The sequence below is a fragment of the Thermobia domestica genome, chromosome 6 (genome assembly GCF_964235325.1).
Source record: "Thermobia domestica chromosome 6, izTheDome1.hap1.1, whole genome shotgun sequence".
Classification (NCBI taxonomy): domain Eukaryota; kingdom Metazoa; phylum Arthropoda; class Insecta; order Zygentoma; family Lepismatidae; genus Thermobia; species Thermobia domestica.
The window spans coordinates 50,220,310-50,244,421 of record NC_137459.1 but is presented as its reverse complement, the minus strand read 5'-3'; the positions used below and the strand labels follow the sequence as shown (position 1 = coordinate 50,244,421).

Here is a 24,112-nt window from a genome sequence, read left to right as displayed (position 1 = left end):
CAAACGGTCTTCGTTTTGAAACAGTATGACAGATCGGATGCGATATTCGTAATTTTGATTTTAATACATACGCTTTAAGGGAAGTTACTCTATCTACTATGTACAAGAAATGGATTCTACTATTATATAAAAATAGATGGATATTGTGATATGCATATTAAAAATCCTACATGAGATATTACTAACCAGAAGTTATCAATGTCGCTGGCAAGAGGATGTGATAAAATGGAGCCCGTGATAAGAATTAGGTTGGAAACACTGAGCTAGGCTTGTAGGGGCTAAATTTTTGTAGGAGCTATTTGACCTAACTTGATATATTTGCCCCCCTGTTAACAAACGAGTTTTGCTTATTTTTGTACGGATGCTAATAGGTGGTGCTAATATCATGCTAACATCCACGTCTTTCAACTTTAACTGCAATCTGGAAAGAGTTGATATAATTATTTGGTGGGTTGTTAGATTAACTGTATGACCCTTTATCTACGACGCAACGTTGCCACATAGTCAAATTCGGGTATTCAGAGAAGCATCAGAAAAGTATATGTTTACACACACACACACACATATATATATATATATATATATATATATATATATATATATATATATATATATATATATATATATATATATATTTATATTTATATATATATATATATATTTATATATATATATATATATGCTTTGACCTACAGAATAATGCTCTGTGGTTCGTGGGTGTCTTTTTTTAGATTCATGGTGGAATTACGTTAGTATTTTTTTTTTTTTCGCAAATTATGATTCGGTCGGATCCTTCTTTAGAAGTTCTCTTGGTTACAAAGAGACAAAGCAACTACGTATACAAAATCATTTGTGGAATTTCTTCCTCTATTGCTTTCCTTTTTATGAGAGGAAAAAAAACGAGAAAACAGAATATAAGAAGCTCAAACGAGCGTCCGCATACAGATCCTATTACGAATTATAGTATTTGATCTCCTTTGTTCTCCGTACAGGAAAATTGTAGCAGAAACAAACGTATGTTTCTTCTTTACTCGACATAATGATATTAATGGGCTATCACCCCACATACTTACAATTCCTTTAAATGGGATTATTATTAATGACAAAAATAATAATAGTAATAATAATAAGTTTGTTTATAGTTATAGGAACATACATTGGCAAAACGGAACACTATAAAAATTGGATATTAGTACGTTCAGAGACATACATGCAGGGGTGTGGCCAAGGGGGGGCCCATCGGGGCCGGGCCCCCCCAAATGGTTTCCTGGCCCCCCCAAATGACCAGCTCCCTAAACATCATAGTAAAATTATCTCGCTTCATTCATTTAAAAGTAACAAATTTTATTGACAATTAATAATTTATGGTAAAATAGTAAGGAGAAATATTGTTTTTTTCCATACCGATCGAAAAATAGTATAGTATCTCTTCCTTATACCAATCGAAAAATAGGATACTTTTTTTTTTGAGACAGCAGATTACACAATTTACTGCGATTTATATGCTTTAACAAGTGTTTTAAAAGACATAGAGGATGGAAAATTTGGCGAGAAACAATGCTTTTATTCAATTTGGATTTCATTCCCTCTCTCTTTTATTTCTACTGTGTATTTTTTTTTTTAAAGTCACGAATAATAAATATTTTTTGTCAGGAAAGCGTAAAGAAATTAAGTGAAATTTCAAAGAAAATCAATCTTGTGTAGATAGGTTCTGTATACAAGGTCTTAAATTTAAAGGTAACCAAGAAAAGTTTTGTTGCTTTTTCACCCACCACCTTCGAACATTGATATGTCACCTAACTGGAAGATCAAAAATAGTCCCCATCAGCATCGACGTCCTTCTGAAAACGTTCTGGAAGGACATGGAATCCATCGCGGTAGAACTTGGTGGGCCGTGAAACGAAGAAAGTATCAGGTGCATTTTGGACTTTTACTAGGGATTTGAACTGGCATCCTCTAAGGTGATTGTTCAAAGAATGGAACAGGTGATAATCGGACGGTGCAATACCCGGGGAATATAGTGGTTGCAATATTGTTTTCCATCCAAGGCGGAAAATGGTGTGCTGAGTCATCTTAACCACGTGGGACTTAGCGTTGTCCCGTAAACGAGGACCCATTTGCAATTCAGAAGCGATGGCTCCAGAGTTTTGAGTTTTTGTTGAGCACAGCTCAACTGCTGACACTACACAGTTGCATTGATACTCTGACCAGCTGGTAGCAGTTCCCGATGCACGATGCACCAAACACACAGAATGACCTTATTCTGGTACAGTGCTGGTTTCGGCTGTTTTGAAATCGGTTCATGGAATGCTAACCAATGATGACGGCGCCGTGGAGCTTCGTATAGGACACACTTTTTATCACATGTCAACGCCCTGACCAGAAATGGCTCCGAAACAGTAAATAAACACAGGCAACTGCCGCGTTTCCTTCTGGCCCGGAGTCAAAATATGTGAGTCCCATTGACCCAACTTGTACTGCTTCACAAGTTGATGTATGTGCTGCCGAATGGTTTCTCCACACACTGAATTGTAGTCCCAGTTCCTCTTTGTACATGTGTTTGTCTTCCGGCACGTGATGTTTTCGGGTGTTTCGTCATCGTCCTTAAACTTGTTAAACCATCGCTGCAATGTCCGCGTCGTCACGACACCCTCACCAAAGGCCTGGCATATCTTCTGTCCCGCTACAGCGGCGTTTGACCTCCATTTGAACTCGTTCAGCATACATGCTCTTATGACGCTCTGTGGCTGTTCCATGTTCCCTCTGTCTTTACGCAAGTTCACGGTGTGTCTGAATTGCCACAACCAGGTAGTATGTTGGATATACCCACACCAACAACTGACGTTCGCCTAATCTCCACTCGCATTCAACTCACGGTGTGAGGTCCAATTGAACACAGACTTCCACAAAAAGGGACAGAACTTTCTTGGTTACCTTTATAGTTATGCACAAAAGTATAGCGTTTGGTCCCGGGCAGTAGTTCTTGATTAAGCATAATAAAAACTGTCTTGAATATAATTTATGGATAATAATAATAATAATAATAATAATAATAATAATAATAATAATAATAATAATAATAATAATAATAATAATAATAAGAAGAAGAAGAAGAAGAAGAAGAAGAAGCTAAAATAGTGTCTTTAGTTTTTCTGAAGAAAACCAAAATTTTCCTTTCTTTCAGGCCTCAAAAACACTAGCAGAGCAACACTTTTTTATTTTTTTTTGCGCTTTGTACATTGTAGCTGGCCCCCCTCAAAAACGACGGGCCCCCCCTACACAAACCTGCTGGCTACACCCCTGCATACATGTTCAAAGGAATAACATAAAATAAATAAGTAAATACAAAGTTCACTCACTACAGCTTTAAATCAATCTAAATATATAGTTTGAACTTTCATACAATTATTGTAGCATTTTTTAGTGTTGTTAATTTCCTTCAGTTTCTCTCGTTATTACTTCTTTAGCTCTACCTAAAATAGAGCTACCATGTCCATTCATATATATATATATATATATATATATATATATATATATATAGATAGATAGATAGATAGATAGATATAACCTTGTTTTGTTCTAACGTTAGGATATTTAAACTAAAAGTTTTGAACTAAGTAAGTGTTATACAATTGGTTATTTTCAAAGTTTGGAATTAGTATCTGATCATTTATCATGTATATGCTTTCCAGTACGTCAAATTTTAAAACTAGCACACATTTTTAAGGAACTTGATTCCCTACACAAAGCTACTTTATAAATGTATTCCCTCTGGTCGTATATATACTATGTGATCAAAAGTATCCGGACACCTGGCTGAAAATGACTTACAAATTCGTGGCGCCCTCCATCGGTACTACTGGAATTCAGTATGATGTTGGCCCACTTTTATCCTTGATGATAGCTTCCACTCTCGCAGGCACACTTTCAATCAGGTGCTGGAAGATTTCTTGCGGAATGGCAGCCCATTCTGCACGGAGTGCTGAACTGAGAAGAGGTATCGATGTAGGTCGGTGAGGTTTGGCAGGAATTCGGCGTTTCAAAACATCCCAAAGGTGTTCTATAGGGTTTAAGTCAAGACTCTGTGCAGGCCAGTCCATTACAGGGGTGTTATGGTCGTGTAACCTCGCCGCAACAGGCCGTGCAGTATGAACAGGTGCTCGATTGTGTTGAAAGATGCAATCGCCATCCCCAAATTGCTCTCCAACAATGGGAAGCAAGAGGTTGCTTAAAAGATCAATGTAGGCCTGCACTGTAAGAGTGCCACGCAAAACAACAAGGGGTGCAAATCCGCTCCAAGAAAAACACTACCACACCATAACACTACCACCTCCGAATTTTACTGTTGGCACTACACAAGCTGACAGATGTCATTCACCGGGCATTCACCATTCCCACACACTTCCATCGGATCGTCACATTGCGTACCGTAATTCGTCACTCCACGCAAAGTTTTTCCACTGTTCAATTGTCCAATGTTTACGCTCCTTATACGAAGTGAGGCGTCGTTTGGCATTTACCTGCGTGATGTGTGGCTTATGGGTAGCCGCTCGACCATGAAATCCAAGTTTTCTCACCTCACGCCTAACTATCATAGTACTTGGAGTGGATCCTGATGCAGTTTGGAATTCCTGTGTGATGGTCTGGATAGATGTCTGCCTATTATACTTTACGACCCTCTTCAACTGTCGGCAGTCTCTGTCAGTCAACAGACGCGGTCGACCTGTACGCTTTTGTGCTGTACGTGTCCCTTTACATTTCCACTTCAGTTTCACATCAGAAACAGTGGACCTAGAGATGTTTAGGAGTGTGGAAATCTCGCGTACAAACTTCTGACACAAGTGATACCCAATCATCTGACCACGTTCGAAGTCCGTGAGTCCCACGGAGGGCCCCATTCTGCTTTCTCACGATGTCTAATGACTACTGAGGTTGCTGATAATGAGTACATGGCAGTAGGTGGCAGCACAGTGCACCTAATATGAAAAACGTACGTTTTTGCGGGTGTCCGGATACTTTGATCACATAGTGTATATATACACAGGGTGTTTCAAAGCAACACCGACAATGTTTGGGAGGTTACTCCTGACACCAAGATAAGACTAAAAGTATCTTAGGTGCACAAATGCTTCCTTTTGTAGTTATAGGCTGCCAAAAACATAAAAAAAAAAGAATTTTAAATGTCTGTAGTTCCAATACTATGGGACCTACTGTAGTCGAGTCAAGACTTTATTTAGCAACTAGTATGTGCTCTATCCACATATCAATCTTTCAGAAGCTTGTGGTACCTTCACAGCAATTTCTGTAGAGGTAGTTGGTGAGTGCTTCAAATTATCCCATACAGTATATTCGGGTGTTCTAAAAAAAAAAAATATGTCCACGGACTACACATGCGAATTGCACAATGTGGTAACGTCGCAGATAAAGAACCACAGAGATTTACCAATCTATCAAATAGTTAAGTCGATTATTTCCAGATGGAAGTCGAAGTCGGTATACATTAAGACTAGCATCACTTATCAGCATAACAATCGTTGTCACTGCTTGATTGTTTTGCAGAGCGATGCTAATTGTTCCAAATAATCTGCGACGTTGCCACATAGTGAAATTTTGATTCCCCATGGCGGCTGAAGGAGGCTGCGGGTAGTATCTCTCTATATATGCACATGCATACATATAGATATAGGATAAAACAATCTAAAAAGTACTTGATGTACAGTCATATCCAAAATAATTGTCGTATATCTATAACTATATTGTTGTGGGAATATAATTTGATATAATTTTACAGGGTACTTTTAATACTGTTACTATGTGTATAATCGGGAAATGTATATTTCTGGTAAATTTCATAGGAAAATAATTGTAAATACGAAAATTAGAATTAGTAAAAAAAAAATGTTGCTAAATGAACAAGAAAGTTTTTGTTTTCGTTATATTAACGTTATTTACTTCGTTTTTGAAATGAAAATTACCACATACATGTCTTTGCCGATTATATACATACTAACATTATAAAAAAAATACCGGGTGAAATTTTGATCAAATTGTGTGTACTTGACGAACCAAAATGAATTTCGGCCAGAATGTAGAAGAGCACAAGTTAGGAATTCAGTTCGTGAGTGGAGGTGTTATTCAAATCATAAGTGATAGAAATCTACCCATTCCGGTATTATCTTTGATCACTGTAGAGCGAAAACGATAACAGATAACACGAGAAGTGTAGGGATGCGCAGGAGACAAGATTTGTGACTGTCTCGTCTCGAAGATGTGCTGTAAAATAGATGTCTCGACAAGAGAGGTATATTTTTCTATTGGAAGAGCCGTGTCTCGACTCGAATTTTGTCAGGAAAATCCTTTCTCGACTCGTCTCGTGCGCAACCCTAGAGAAGTGGTCTTCTGCAATTGATTAAGTGTTCCAAGAAGTGGCGCATCCACGGTGTCCATCAGGTCCGGACTCCCCGTTAAAAAAATCCTAACTCAACATACATTTGTATACTTTCTTTTTTTAAAAAAAGCAAACTATATTTGTTTACCAAGGAAATGCTTGATGTTGCAAGAAAATTTGATCTTACACTTCATTTATCGAATATAAATAGCAGTGGAAATTTTCAAAGAAAGTTTAAGGACGGTTCGGAAAATGCATTTAACGTCCGTGATACAATTACAATACACACGTACTACAATAGTGCAGTACGGGACAAATTGAAAGGAATGCAGGGAGATCAGAAAATCTTGAATATGACGCAATTTTATTCATGTATTGAATTATTTTATTGAAAGGATTGATATATGTTCATTAGAGGTTTCCTTCCAGTTCACGTTCAGAATTAAAAATATAGTTCAGTCTCATTCCAATTTACAGTATTCATAATATACATATTCACTCGAACAGCAAGTAGCAAATTGGACAAAAGTATTATATTTTAATTACTCTTTATATAACTTGTTCAATAAATACGTTTTGGTGTTTATATAGAGCACAACAGAACAACACAAGCGAGATTGACATCCAAGATTCAATCAGCAAATCAGTGAGTGGAGGAGTGGGGCCGGGGATGCGACAGGAAATCGAGATTGTTCGAGATCAAAACGGGTTACTCGCAATGTAAAACGGTTAACTTCTCATTCTCTTGTTGTAGTCTGTGTGATCATGCTTACAGAAATTGTGGAGAGTCTTCTTTCAGGAAATACAGCCAAGTGCACGAGTAAGTCCTAAGATAACCACAATTATTTCATCACCAACCCCTATCAAGGTGTTCCGATGATTAACAAGCAAGTGATGATTTGCGTCAGGCTTCGCCAGGGCCCAAGGCGGGGGCAGCACTATCTTCCTAATGCCATCATTGAAGGAAAGCGCTTGAGAACAATGAATTAGCCTCAAAACAGCAAAAAAGTCTGTCGAGGATGGGCATAAAGAAAAAGAAATCATCAACTAGTGTGTGGATGAGAAGATTTGAAAAATGGTTTGAAGGCATGGCAGTCCCATAACAAACAAAACAACTATTCTAGCTATGATGACGAAACGACTTCACTGGTAAGTTATGAAGAGACTATACCACTGAACAATGGGTAAGGTAAACAAATAAAGTACATTCATTTTAAAATGGATGAACCAGAATTTAAAATAATAGGAAAGATCCATTGAAAATTCGTATTTCAGAATATCATTTCTTTTTACAGGGTATTTTTTCACACGTACAACAGGTATCACGTATAACTTCTTAGGTAGTATCTAGTGATGGAACTATGATTTAGGCAGAGTAAATATTCCTCAATATGTAAGGCAAAATTCAGCACAAACCTTGTAAGAATAATGTGTCGTACTGCACGTAAAATTTCCTACTCAAATGAAGTTATGCAGTGCTATTTCAGCGTATGAACCAGAGTAAATCCATGCTGTACATAACATATGAGCCGTAAAAATATGAGATCCTCAGAGACTGTGTGCCGTCCAAAATTAACGAGTACTTTCTATCTGGTGATGAAATATTTATGCAAGACGACCTACTTTGTCCTTGATTAAAGACTGTGTTCAAAACTCGTGTCTAGGGGAATGTCTGCTATAAATAAGAGGACGACAGTCCATACATGAATACTAACGGCTGTGAAGTAGTCCATACTTTAAGGTGGATCGCCACCCGGGAGTCTGCACATTTTACTCATTCTCTTAGGTACTGCGCAATGAAACGTTACGTATTATAAATGCTGCACTACAAAATAGAGTTATGTTTCAGCTGTAACACAAGATACTGATTCATTTGGTTATGTATTGTGATTTCGAAAAAGGTAACAAATGAAACCAAAAAAAAAAAGTCATTCGTTTTACAATGAACACATAGAATTGCACTTTCTGTTAGATCTTACTAAATCTGTCCTCAGTTTTGTGGAGATGTTTATTTGTATGTTTAAAATATTTTAAAGTAACTGTCTCATTATGAAATATGTATATTGTTTGATCGTTTTTTGTATTGTGTTTTGCATTTTCTTTAAATATTAATTTATATTTAGGAAAATAGATTTTGGGAAGGCACTTGCAAAACTTCACCTATTGAGTCATTGTCACATGTGGTGCCCTTAATGTTAGAGCTTAAAATGACCTACAATATAAACCTAGTTGATAGAACGCATAATTGCCATTTAGCGAGGAGACGTTGAGTTTTCAAACTTACACAAAATATTGATTGAAAATATGCTAAGAAATTTTAAACCTTAATTGTAGACAAGGTATAGGTTTTACCAAGTATCGATTTGTGAAAAGGAAATGAAATCTTTGAGTTTTACGTCCCATGGTTATGCCGGCTAGGCTAAAGGAGACGGTGTTGAAAAGAAATGAACGAAATGGAGGAATGAAGTAAGTGGAAGGAAACGGGAAATCCTCGTGGAAACCCACGCACACTGTGTTTGAGATCGAACCAAGAACCCCATGCACCAGAGGTGAACGCTCTACCACTGAGGTACCGCGGTCCCATAGTATCGATTTATAATAAAGTGTCAATAGTTAGTACTACACGAATTTAGATTTAGAAAAATACAAGAGATTTTTTTTTCAAAAATAAGATTCAATTACTCATTTCGGTAATAATTTGTTCACGTCTGTTTGTATGGTAAGTGTGAAGTCACCTGTCCTCACCGAAGTAACAAAATACAGGACGAATCGCATTATTACTTGTTTGCTCTTTATTTAGTATTGTAACTTGGGGAGTTGGAACCCTCTAATTCTTGGATTGAGGTCACCTGCTCCATAATTATGATCACTAAAATTCTTATGATACCCCTACTGGACAAGTTTGTGTCAGACATTACCAACTTTAAACCTTTCTTGTTCTTTCAGAACAAATAAAACCTGTAATTAAAAATGAAATCTTTAAGTTTTACGTCCCACGGTTATGCCGGTTAGGCTAAAGGAGACGGTGATGATGAGTAATGAATGAAATGGTGGAATGAAGAAAGTGGGAGGAAACGGGAGAACCCCGAGAAAACCCACGCACACGGTGTTTGTCCACCACAAAGTTCACTTGGCGGGGGCGGGGATCGAACCCGGGACCCCAAGCACTAAAACCTGTAATTAGTCGATAAAAAGTGATTTGTTTCGTACAGATCAGAATATTTTACAGTACCAAAAAAATCTAGAAAATGAAATGAAATGAAAGCTTTCAGGTTAACGTCTCACGTTTATGCCTGCTAGACTAAGGGAGACGAAGGATGATTAAGGCAAGTGAATGATGATGGAAGAATTGGTGGAATGATAAAGTGGGAGAAAACGGAAGGTACTCCGCGAAGATCCACACATCTATGTTTCCACAACAAACTTACTTAGCCAGGTATCGAACCAGGGACCCCACGCACCAGGGGTAAGCACTGTACCACTGAGCCACCGTGACCCTCAAACAAATCTAGAAAGTAAATTGATTTGTTGTTAGAAGAAGGAAACATTTTGCATCTGCGGCGATGATTTTTTTTGTGTTCTCAGAGCCTTTGAAACATACATCACATAACCCATATATATGCAACCTCAGTTCTATACGAAAAAAAAATCCGCCATCAATCACTTTTTTGGGGGAAAAGTTTCGGTATTTTTTGTAGTTTTTTTTTTATTATTATTCTTGTTCGTTAGCAAATATGAAGAGAGATGCTCCATTATCATGCACTGGCAGTCTGACCAAAGTTTGGCATCATCAGTCACAGCAACTTTTTTTATCCAAAAAAGGGAAGAAAGGTGGAATTTTTAAGGCTTTTCTCCATTCACAAGAGCATCCGTCTTCATGAGTTGTTCTAGCACAGCTCCCTGACTTGTGGAAAGGACTACTATTATATCCTGATGCAACCTAAATGATGTGCAAAAATCCTTGCTGCACTGAAAATACGATGCTTGATTTCAGCATCCCATTATGTAGAGGCTTTTCTCAACGCAATACCGCCCTCCTAAATCCAGACAAATGTTTATGCGTTCGCTCTTCTGCATACGATAAATGTGTTTACCACGAGAGAAGCTCTCTGTAATTCCTTTCAGCACTGACCTTACACACTTGCGTAGGTGGAAAGAAAATAAAAAGCTGAATTTCGTAACATAATTCTAATTAACATAAATTATTAATGACAATGGTAAGTGCTACTTGCAGTGAAATTAAGTTATTACCGGAAATGGGTTGGGTTCGGACCACAGAACAGTATGTAGGCGGTTCATTTTTATAGAAATGTACTTACAGATGACAGTGAGCTTGTTTGTATGTACCATTGTATTACACGCACGCACGCACGCACGCACACACACACACACACACACACACACACACACACACACACATATATATATATATATATATATATATATATATATAGGTCTACCGGTAATATTGATAATTGTATACCTTCATCTGGAGATGCGAATTGCATTATGTGGCAACGTCGCATAAAAAGAACCATAAAGAAGATCTACCAATGCATCAAGTAGTTACATCGATTCTTTCCAGATGGCAGTTAAAGTCGATAGACGTTAATATTACCACCATTTAGTGCCAATGATTCAAAGTTAATCTATACCGTTACCACATAGTGACTGTTTTGATTCCCCGTAGCGGCCGAATCACATTTTCGTTTTATTTTAACCTACAGGATAGCAGTCTGTCGCCCGTGGGCGTCATTTTTAGAACACCTGCACTCTAAAAACGAGTAGGGTTATGAGAACCATAAAAATATAGTTAAATATGGTATGACCGTTGGAAACATATTTCTTGTTACATAAACAATATTAACATTACCTCCTATGTTACCAGAATTATGTGAGGAAATTCCTTTTTGGTACATAAAACTTACCATATTGTTGTTGCTTTTATAGTTGCACGCATAATACACATAGTTTGCTTGAACAATATACATGGTTGTATGTGTCATTACGTGTGCACGTGCGCTGATCAACGTGAAACACTGACAAAGACGCCATTTGCAATGTCAAGTCTCATAAATTGTGTATATGTCCAAAGGAATAGCAAGACAGTTACTAAGAGCAGGGACTCTACATGAACTAATAGAGAAATGCGAAGGAAAGTTTATTTACAGAAGGTTTCTAGCATGTAAATGAGTATATTATAAGCCATGTCTCTTGTACAAATAATCACATGAGATGGCACCACTGCTATCCTTGCAAATTCTGTCCAAAAGTTCAATTTATAACATTTCTTTCATAAAGGATTGCAAGAAATATAACACCTTTTACCTTCCGTTCTATATATATATATATATATATATATATATATATATATATATATATATATATATATATATATATATATATATATAACATAATGCTTTGCTTATAGCAAACGAGTACGACCAACTTACCGAAGTCTGCCTTATCCTTGTTAGATTATCACTGTTACTTATGAGATATTCCTGGTATGGATGCAAGGAGTATTACAATTTTGTGTATATATATATATATATATATATATATATATATATATATATATATATATATATATATATATATAAGATTACCTCAGAAGTGTTGTCGCACTGACTTTTTGGCTTGTTCTTGCAACATTACAGTGTGTTTGAAGTGACAATACCAGTTCAAAGATACTTTTTGAGTTCTAAGCTTGTAGTAAGCGCAGCACTAAATAGATCATTACAATAGCAAGTGTATACGTTAAGCAGCCATTTTGACATTTTGAGTATGGTTAAAGCAACATGTCTTATATTGTTGGGACAACCATAATAAATCTTTTGATGGTCTCGACAACCATTCTATATGGTATTTCCAACTATATAGCAGCTGTGTAGTTGCAAGTACAATAATTGGCATAGTTGTTAATATCATAAATATGTGTAGGACTGCTATAATTTTTGTTGACCCAGATAGAGTTTTTTTTAAACAATATAATATTGTACTCGGAGTCATAATTAACAATACTGTATAGTTGCTATATTAACAATACTGTATAGTTACTTTCAACCATAATTATGGTTGAATTAATACAGTTTTTAGAGTGTGATATACATACATATATATATATATATATATATATATATATATATATATATATATATATATATATATATGGACTTAGACAAGTAAACTATTCCTATCCGTAAGAATATTCATTTGAATTTTACCTTGCGCATTCATAAACTTAGTGAATGTATATACATTATTTTCATTGGTGTAATAGTAACCAATTTATCTGCAATATAATTGTGATGAACAATATTCACAAGAAAATGCGAGTTCATTTCTACATAAGTTCAATTAGATTTAATTATGTACTTACCTTAAGAACCATAGTTACACTTAACATGATGTTTCACAAGCTTCTATAACAGGCCAAAGTGTACTATCATAACAGCTTCCATAACAGGATGGATGAGAATACATTGTTTCTATATTATTTCGTAAGTTCTGACTGACTAACTGATCATCGACCAGGCCAAGCTGATTAACTTAGAAACTGGAATTTTGGACAGAGCATCATATTTCTAATGTAAAGTCCCAGTAAGGAACGATACCTGGAAATTCGTCGAATAGGGAGAAAAGAGGGGTGGCAACTTAAAATGTCCGATCTTGGAATCTCTGAATGTTAGAGACATGAAATTTGGTACATGGACTTCTCATTTCAAATAATTAGGCACGTCTTTCAGCATTTTTTGACTTAGAGGGGAATTAATGGGTATGAGAAAGAAAAAAAAGGGGTGTGAATTACGATTATTATAATAATATGTAAGAATATTGGAAATCTTAAATAGCCTACATGAAATTCAGTTAGATGGCGTTTAGGGAGTTCCTTTTTTTTCCTTTTTTTCCTCCCCAAATTGTTTAGATAATTAGATACAGGTTTCACTTTCTTTTTATCTACTTATTTTATGAGAAAAGCAAAAAGGTGGGAATAAAAAAAAGTTGGGGTTAGAATTGTTATAATAGGATATCATAATCAGAAATCCTTTAAGTTTGGAGACATGAATTTTGGTAATTAAATTTCTCATTTGAAATAATTGAAGACGATTTTCAGCATTAAAAAAAAAAGATTTTCTCTAGAAAGTGAATGGAAGTTGCGATTGTTTAAAATAAGATGGCAATATCTCGAAATTCCTTTGAGGGGCACGTTGGCTCAGTGCTTTGTGCTGGACAACGTCGTGTCCATAAGTTTTCTCGGTGTACTCCTCTTTCCTCCCACTTTCTAATTCCACCAATTATTCTACCATCATTCAGTTGATTTTGTCATCGTCTCCCTCAGCCTAAAAGGGCGTAAATGTAGGACGTTAAACTGATTTTTTTTCGAAATTCCTTAAGGTTGGATACAAGAAATTTGGTATTTAGACTTTTCATTTGAATTAATTAAAGACGCGTTTCACGTTTATATACATATATATCAATATATATATATATATATATATATATATATATATATATATATATATATATATATATATATATATATATATATATATATATATATATATATATATATGCGTGCCACAGAGGCTCCGAAACTAAGACCCGGAGCCCCATGGGAGTTATATGGTATTGTAGTCCTGTATCTCCCATCCATGAAGAAGGTTTCGGTTTGGACCAGCAATGGTTCTAGATGGAGAAAACGTCCAAGCAACGGTGTTACTGTGCTAATAATGGGTTAAGTTTTAGAATTATCAACAATCTTGGAAAATGTTACATACTGTGATAGAAGTTTCCCAAAGGTTCGAGAATGTTCTAGAGTTTTCAGGATGGTCTAGAACCCTCTAGAATGATCCAGGATGTTCTAAAATGCTCCATGATGTTCGAAATTGTTGTACAATGTGCCAGCATGTTATATTATTTTCCTGTAGGTTCGAAAATGTTCTAGAATGTAGACCAGTAGGAAGGTACACATTAAGAATACGGGGTCTTTTTATTAAAGTTTACAAGTATCGTTATCATTCTGCTCAGGTTCTTCTTAACCTATTTCATGTTCTGAAAGGAAATTAGTGGGGTTATGTCTAGATGATGGGAGCCAGACAACAGAACCTAATTTAACCGAATCTGAGCTGTTCTTCGCACATGGAAAATACGTTTATAGGAAATGAATTACTCTCTATAAATTGGAAATTAAATATATACTAGGGACACTTTTAAAATATAAGATCAGATAGAGAAAAGTGAAATTGCCAGACAGTTAATTGTATGCCAGTTATATGTTTATAAGGTAACAAGTGAAAGTAAATTGCTAAAGGTAAAACTTAGTCTAATATAAATAAAGTGAAGAGCTTGTTTGTGTGTCTGTCTGTCTTTCTGTGTGTCACCTGGGGACCAGACGAGTAGACCGAGAGTTACCAAATTTGGGTCACGGATACGTTGGTAAAGGCCCCAGACCAAGAAGAAACGGTTTTCTGAGATTTCGAACCAGGGGTTCTAAGGCGGCGTTTACCTGGACACGTGAAAGAAGTAGAAAATGACCGATATTAGTGTCAAATTCATAGTTTTTGCGATCGCTGAGATCAATAATAAAATTCTGATCGCATTAACTTCCAAAATCACCCCTTCGGCTGCGGGCTGGGTGTCACCGGGGGCGGGGGATACTGAGACATGTAAAAATAATCCAAAATGACTGATATTTGTGTCAAATCCATAGTTGTCGCGGTCGCTGAGATCAATGGTGACGCTTTCATTAGCAATGACTTCCAAATTAAGCTACCATTATATGCGGGCCGGGGCCACCTGCTGGGTGGGGAGGTTACCAAGGCATGTAAAAACTAATCGAAAATGACCGATATTACTGTCAAATCCATAGTTTTCCGGGTGGCTGAGCTCAATGGAGAAACTCAAAAAAGTGTTTACTTTTAAATTTAGCCCCCATCAGCTAAGGAACGGGGCCCATACTAAAGAGGGTGCCGAGACATATAAAAATAATCTAAAATGACCGATATTTGTGTGAAATCTATAATTTTGTCTACATTCACGTTTTTTTTTTTCCTGTTTAGTAGTATATGGTTTTATTGTGGTTAAAAACAGGTTAGTTAATGGTTATATTAAGTATAGACCGTGTTTACTATTAAAGTCATCCCAATGGAAACACATCTACTTTGTCGGATATGCATTCACACAAAATAGATCCAATTTTAGAAATGTTTAATTTTTCTTTCGTTGTTCAGTTTGTTTACATAGATATTTTATCTGACCCGTGCGAAGTACGAGCTTAAAAGCTAGTAAAGAAAATAAATTCGAGTTTAAATAAGTTATAGTTTGATTGTCCGAGATGAGTTGAATCAAACTGTAAATAATACACAATATGATCCATAGTGCAATTGAAAGCATATCCCGTTCTAGAGACTGGTGGACAGTTTTAAATTGAATATTTTCTTGCGTCGTCTCAAAAAAAAAAAACTGTTAGGATTATCTACAGATATTAATCTCTTCGAAAATGAACAGAGTATTAGTTGTAATGAGCTATCTGGTACATACAGACAAGTATGAAAATTTTATGTATTCTTTGCATTTTTAAATAAGCACTAAGAAAATATTTCTTTGTATTTTCAGGCAATAGATGTTTTCATGTCCGGTTGCACCGTGTTTGTGTTCTTCTCATTAATGGAATATGCTCTGGTGAACATCATCCTTGGGGACCTTGTTGAAGCGGACGAATCAAACTTAAAGAAGGGAATCCGTAATATGGTGATGGCCGCTAAAATTATTTCAGTCCGATCTCCAAGTTCCAAGTCAAGCAACGAGGAAGGAAGCACAGGCCATCAATGCCAACAAGAGGTAAAGATTCAATTGCACATTATTATTTTTTAAATAAGTACTCCAAATGTTCAGTCATTAGAATATATTATTTGATTAAGGTAAATAATCTACATATTTATTGTTTACATAGCCAACGTCCTAAAGTGAGTGACAATATTATTTGTGTTGAATCGAGAAGATTCTACGCAGTGCTCTATCATTTAATCTTTTCTTCTGAACGTTAGAACAATCGTATTTCATTGCCAGCTAACATTCATTCTTCTCCATACCCCCATTTTGAAAGCTCCTATTCAGATTTTGATTATTTTCGTAATTATCTTATTTCTTCTCATGTAATGTACTATAATCCGCTTGAATACTTCTTTACTTTTCTGTATCTTTCTTTAAAGTTCTAATTTACTTATGATTTTTTTGCTATTTCTGTCATTACACTTGTTTCTCATTCACAATACCACATATCTGTGCATATATGATACAATCTTACCCAAGCATCGTAAAATTCTATTTATTCATTTCTTTTTATTATTATTATTTATAAGTAATTTGGTTAGTATTATTAATAATATTATATATAAACAGAATCCAAGATATTAGGGTTATAATAAATTTTTAATTTTATGTAATATGTTTTAACTTGATGAACAAATAATCGGCACGTGGTTCTATATTATACGTAATTTACACTTACTAGGCAAATTCAATCCTGATGATTAGCTCCTTGTGTTCCAGTGACATCCATGTGGATGTCATGAAAACGTATCCTTTATTAAAAGTTGTATTAATCCTGGAGATGATGAAATATTTTAGTGGATGCAAGGCACGAGTTTATTATAATATTTCTTCTCAGATGATAGCACTGTACTGACAGAAAAGAAAAAAAAATGATTTGTCTCAGTAGATAGCAGGCCTAAGGAAGCATTCAATTACAACATTTGTATTTGTTTTTTTCGACAAACAATTGAAAACTTCGAAGTCGAAGAAAAAGAGAAACAGAAACGTTTTTTCTTTATCTCTGCTAAGTGTTGCCAACCTGAAGCAACATAAAATCCCTTCAGAACATCAAAATTTCCTTTTATTTAGACCAAATGTTCCACAATGCATTATTTTTTTTTTTTAAGTCAGTAATGTGAATGTTCTCCTCGCCCCTGAGCAATAACTTTTCCTATATAACGCTGTATACAGTCTTTTAACAGTAAATGAAAACTTGGTACTACAGCACGCACATAGGAAATGACACCTGGCACGCAAGGGGTTAAACCTGCTGTAGTGTTTTTTTTTTTTTTTTTTTTGCATTTCTCTTTATTTTTTTTTCACTTCATATAAGTGCTTTCCTAGTATGATATTAAAAATTGTACTTATGTACGGTGTTCAACATTTAATTTTAAAGTTCATACCGATATTAGATACGAATGCTTTATTTACCTTACGTATTTAATTAGCATCGTACAGTGCTACACTTGGCTAACGCTGTTCTTAGCACTATAAATATGTAATTATATTAAACCAAATTATTTAAATTGATTACGACCAAGTGAAGGTAACGTTTACTTATCCTAGAACTGGCCCTAGTCAATTCCCTACAGTATGTTTCTGGTGACGTCACTGCTAACCTTTAACAAATGTCTTCCATTCTGAAAGAGTAAAGAGGCATTGATTCTTTAGTCTAAAAAACGATTACAATCCAAAGACAAGAAAAGCTACCAGGGAAGAAAATGGAACGCCAAATACCTCGTTAGTAGTATTGTTTTATCTACTTATAAAATGAAATGTATGAGTGTATGTTTTGTCTACTCATAAATTGCAATGATATCTTTAAGTTTTACGTCCTTCGTTTATGCCGGCTAGGCTAAAGAAGATGGTGATAATGAGAAAGGAATGAAATGATATAATGAAGAAATCGGGAGGAAACGGGAGAACCGCGTGAAAACTCACGCATATAATGTTTCTCCACTAAAAAGCTCATTGGCGGGAGCTGGGATCGAACCAGATACTCTATGCACCAGAGGTGAACGCTCTACAACTGAGAAACCATATCCTCTTATATATCTATATATGTGTGCAGCGACGCAAATCTGTCTTCAGCAGGGGAAGCTGACGAGTAAGACCGTTCCCATATTTTTTTTTTAAAGCTATGTTTAAAATACACGAAGTAGAAAAGCAAAGGTGTGGATTATCAGGAGAGCAGACTTGTCGTCAAAATTGGAAGGTGGGAAGATTTGAGGCTTATTCTGGGGAGACATAAATTTATCACTTCAATCGCACATAAATGTGGCAATTGAACATAAATCATCACATTTCTCTCCTAAAAACATAATTCAAATCAGATTATCGGGGGACAATCCCCCTAGTTCTAAGATTGGAGGTAACGTGTCACCCTCATTCCCCCCGGGATTTTCGCCACTAGTTGTGTGTCGCATTCTGATTCTATGTTGAAGTGTCCTCAAGACCGCCATTTTTTTTAAAATTAAGATGACGGCAGATGACGTCAGATGACGCCATTCACAGAAATATATAATAAAATAATTTAGACATTTTATTTGCTTTTATAACAAAAGAAAAGAAAGAAAGAAAGAAAGAAAAATGAAAATGACGCTTTAACTGTCTTACGAAGACTGAAGAAGCTTAACATGTCAATCAAATTGTCTACCCGCTGGTAACTTTTCTCGGAGTTATTTAATGAATAGCGGCTGCTTCGTGAATTGATGATATTCAACTTAGTTTCTCTTCTCTTTCTTTGCGATCCGAGAAGGCAATTAATGCACTTCCTTCTCTATGTTAGTTTCAATCGCCAGGGCTTAAGAGAACAGAGGGATTTTGTCTGAAATCTTTCTCAGTAAATCAGTCACTAAAGCTAAATGACAAATGGACGATATCATTTGTTCTCTTCGCGGTAATTCATCCAGCATGTCTCTTCTTGTAGAAGAATACTCTTTTGCAGCTACACGTGGAAAGGAAAGATAAAGACCTGAGCTCTCGACAGTTTCTCTATTTGAAGAGTACAACTTTAAAACATAATACTGCATCGTAATTGACTATAGTAGTAGTGAGATCTATTTTCGCATTTAGCTTGAAGCCATAAAGAAAGGTATCAACTGCGTTTAGTTGGAGGTGAAATTTAGTTGCAGATACTTAAACCACGTTCTCGCCTCCTAGAGCTCCGAACTCCGTAATTCACTCCATCTCAATGGTTACAGCTTCAACGACACTTATCTCCCTTGACCCACAGCTCCGAATTCAATCCCATGGAAGCTTTCTGTCCATTATCCGTCTTTGCATTACCTCATAAAAGAAACTATGCATTTTTCATTCAATTATATCTAAAAGTGGCCACGGAATGTTTTTTTACTTGTTTTCTTTTTTCAAGTAAATTGGGAAACTTATCACTAAATTTGCACCATTCATTACACATCAGCCAGAGCATATAGCCATTTAGTAAGAAGCAAAGAGAACTTTGTGTTCCCCTACCAAACATACGTAATTGAATATCATTCCCAATATGGAGATTCCATTTTATGAATGCCACGCCCACCCATCCAGATTTCTCTTTCCTCAAGATTATGTCCTTGGTCCCATCAAGCGATCTCCGAGATCGTACATTTAAATGTAAAGTCTGGCTAACTAATGTCCAAAAGTGCCGCCCTATATGCACCAGGGTGTTAATGAACTATACCGACAAAGTGTAAGAGGTAATTTCTTACATCAAAATAAGAGAAAAAGTTCATAAGGACCTGTGGGAAAAAGCGCATAGCTTCAGAACTAGGGCTGTCCAAAATCACGAAAAAGCCAAATTTCAACAGGCGCTATTTCGAATTCCAGAATCAAAAAATGTATATTTCAATAATTTTCAGTCTGTGTACAGAGTATTCCCTGCAGGGCGAAATTCCCAGATATGCCATCAACCGAATTTTGAGATATGTTCTGACATTATGATTGGTCTTAAGTAAACAAACGACAAACCTTGATAGTAGTGAACACATAATCTTTTGGCGCAGCGTCGGAAGTGTTAAGGAACCTCAATAGAACTGTTTCTCGTACTCGGGAAAACGCGTGCTACAATGTTTTCTTTCACGCTTATAAGTGAAGAAAACGTGAAATATATCGTGACGAAATATATCGCATCACACATTATTTCGACCAAAAAAAGAAAAAAAAACATGGACCTACCGGTTCCTATAACTTCCGACTTCCCTCCGAAGCATTGGATGTCCATCGTTGTCAAGGCTTACCTTCTGCCTACTTTGGTCCCTCCCTGTGATCATTGTATATCTGAAAACTCTATTGAGAGCATATCTGAGAATTACACCCTCTACGGAATACTCTGTATACCTATTGAAAATTTACGAAATATGCATCTTTGGATTGCGTATGCATGGCTTCCTTTACTCTAATAAGGAGCATCATCCACAGTTTCTGGAATTCGAAATAGGGCCTGTTGAAATTTGCCTTTGTCGCGATTTTCTGCAGCCCTAGCTCTGCAACTATGGACTTTTCGCCATAGGTCTATAAAAACTTTTTCTCTTATTTTGATGTGAGGAATCAGCTCTTACAGTTTGTCGGTATAGTTCATTAATACCCTATATATATATATATATATATATATATATATATATATATATATATATATATATATATATATATATCCCCATCAGGAAGTCGCAGTTGGAAAGAGGGATTGCCGCCATCGACGGTGGCGGGCCGCCGGAGGCAGCCGGCACTCGTACGCGGCGGCACGACGATCTACTTATTCAAAGTTGCCTACCTTTTGCCGATTCATCAAGAGGTCGAAAATCGTAAAATAAAATGCCCTTTGACGACTCTTTACAGACTGTTGCCGACCGTCAGAGTAGGCAAAACAGTCGGAAAGACCTCTTTCCAACCTTCTGCCGACTCCTTATGCCGGGCTCTTTTCGACGGCGGTGCCGGCTCATTTCCTGCGCCCTTACGGCTGTTTGCCAACTGTTCGACAAGGCAACTTTCCAACGGAGGCTCCGCCGCATTTAATGCTCATTTCCGACTGTTTGCCGACTGCTCGGCAAGGCAACTACTTGTCGCGGTCGAAAATCGCGCGGAAAGACGCCGATGTCCGGCGCTGACAATCAGACCGCGGAATCTGGTCGGCATGGACAAAGCAGCAGGATCCTGATGGGGATATGAAATGAAATGAAATATGTGAGTTTTACGTCCCACGGTTATGCCGGTTAGGCTAAAGGAGACGGTGATTATGAGAGATGAGTGAAATGGTGGAATGAAGAAAGTGGGAGGAAACGGGAGAACCCCGAGAAAACCCACGAGCACGGTGTTTGTCCACCACAAAGTTCACTTGGCAGGAGCTGGGATCGAACCCGGGACCCCAAGCACCCCCAACGCTCTACCACTGAGCCACCGCGCCCCCACCCTGATGGGGATATATATATATATATATGAAGGGTAAGGGGGGAAAACAAAGAATGTCCATCTTAGTGCTTTAACTGGTGCTTTGCCCTATCTGTTGATGATTAGTCTCATGTTTTAGGTACTTAGAATTGGAATAAAAACTTGAAATTCGTTATGCTTGTACATTTTCGGTAGCACTACCTAAATGAATCATCAGAAATAAAAATTTCAAATCGTAGAGCAGTTTTATGGGGAACTGAATAATCGTACCCATGTTATTTATATGGGACGTTTTCTACTCCCCAAGATGTTTAGGTACTTCCGGCAGGATAAGAATTATGAAATTTGGCATGGTTGTAGCCTTCCAGGACTAACCGATAGGAAAATTTCCAAAAGTGAATATTTTAATTTTTTAGGGGTATAAAGAGGGATGAAAAATCCCATGCTATTTAAATGGACGTTTCCTTGGGATACAAAATCTTATCTTTTATAGTTTTTAGTTTTTTTAGGGAGTCTAAAGGGGGGGGATGAAGAAATTCCCCATGCTATTTAAACGGACCTTTTTCGAACCTATAGTTTCATATTTTAGGTACTTGAAATTGGAAAATAAATTTGAAATTCTATATGCTTGTACATTTTTGTTTGTGGATTTAAGATGTGCGAATCCGTAGGCCGAGTAAACGTGGGGGTCTGGGGCGGAGCCCCCATCTAGCCAATGACTAGTCTAGACTAATATCTCTAATGGAGATATTTATGTAAAACTACATACTAATATATATATATATATATATATATATATATATATATATATATATATATATATATATAATTGAAAGTCACTATATTTGTGACTCTAAATCTCCTGAACCGCCCGACCGATCTCGATCAAACTTGTAACATGGATAAGGTTCGAGGCTGGCTGGTTTTAGCCTATTCACTTTGATGGTTAAGCTAAGGGGAAGAATTGGGGGAGAGGGTATAACATAAATAAAACTTAATAACTCCTGAACCACTAGACCAATCTTGATCAAATTTTCAACATAGATGAGGTTCAAACCTGGAATTGTTTTTGTGATATAAATTTGACGGAGCAACGTAAGGGAGGAGAAGGATGGGGAGATATATAAAATCAATTTATATAACACTGAAAGTGACAATTTTTGTAACTTAATTACTATAGAACTATCCGACCGATCTCAATCAAATTTCCAAAATACATGAGGTTCGAATCTGGAAACATTTTTGAAATTTCACTTTAACGGTAGATCCTAGAGGAGGGTGAGTAGAGGGGATGCATAAATAACTAATAAGAAAACCTAATAACTTTTGAACCACCCAATCAATCTCGATCAAATTTTCAACATATATGAGGATCGGACCTTGGGCTTTTTCTGTCGTTTCACTTTGACGAGCCAACCTAGGGGAGGGGGAGGGGCGAAATAATGTAAGATAAAAGTTAAAATTAAAATGATTGCCTTTGTGACTTCATCACTCTTGAACTACCCAACCGATCTCAATCAAATTTTCAACATGCGTGAGTTTAGGGGAAGGGATTACTTTAGGCTATTCACTTTGATGATGCAACGTAGAGTTGCGGGAGGGGGAGATAAATTTTAAAATGATCAAAAATGACCAATATTAGTGTTGAATCCATAGTTTTCGTGGTCGATGAGAGAAACAGTGACACTTCTGATGCTGTTTCTATCCAAGTTCAGCCCTGATAGTTGCGGAGGGGGAGGGTAATCGTAGGGGAGGAGGATATACATTTTAAAATGATTGAAAATGACTAATATTAGTGTCGAATCCATAGTTTTAGGAGTAGATGAGATTAACAATGACATTGTCATGCCGTGTGCCGCAGCATGGAGGAGGGGAGGGGAGCTATGTATAGTATAATAATAATCGAAAAGACCAATATTGTGTCTAATCAATAGTTTTCGGGATCGTTCAGATTAACAGTGACATTTCCGATCCTTTTTAAATCCAAATTCGCCCCCGCCACTTGGGGGATGGGGAGAAAGATATGTAAAAATGATCAAAAATGGCCAGTGTCGAATTTATAGTTTTCTGGGTTGAAACTTTGGTCGAGAGCGGTCGGGTTGTTGAAGATTTATCAAATCACAAAGACAGTCACTTTCATTTTAATAGGGGCTCTATCTCCCTCCTTCCCCCTCCACTACGTTGCACCTTCAAACTGAAATGACGAAAACATCTCAGGCCCAAATCTAATCTATGCCGAAAGTTTGATCGAGACCGGTCGGCTGATTCGTTATTAAATTTTATTTACTTATATGCCCCATCTCTTCCCCTCTCTAAGCTCCCACCACTCTCTAACTAGTATGTGCCCTACCCAAATATCCAAGTTTCAAAGTCATGTGGTACTTCCGCAATAATTTTTATAGAGATAGTTGATGGGTACTTCAAATTACATGACCGTAGCCAAATTCCTTCTGCAAAAATTGTTGCGTGAGTACCGCAGGATTCTGAAACATATATTTTTGGAAAGTATACATTCCTAAGTGAAGT

The 24,112-nt window shown here is 36.6% G+C and overlaps 1 protein-coding gene across 1 annotated transcript in view; it reads left to right on the top strand.

Annotated features, from left to right (window-relative positions):
• LOC145687983 (glycine receptor subunit alpha-2-like) overlaps positions 1-24,112 on the top strand; it is a 1,333,907-nt gene that overhangs the window by 1,304,094 nt on the left and 5,701 nt on the right. The window contains exon 8 of the mRNA XM_081761626.1: positions 16,007-16,231. Within this exon, the coding sequence (XP_081617752.1) occupies positions 16,007-16,231 (225 nt within the window). The remainder of the gene's footprint in view (positions 1-16,006; positions 16,232-24,112) is intronic.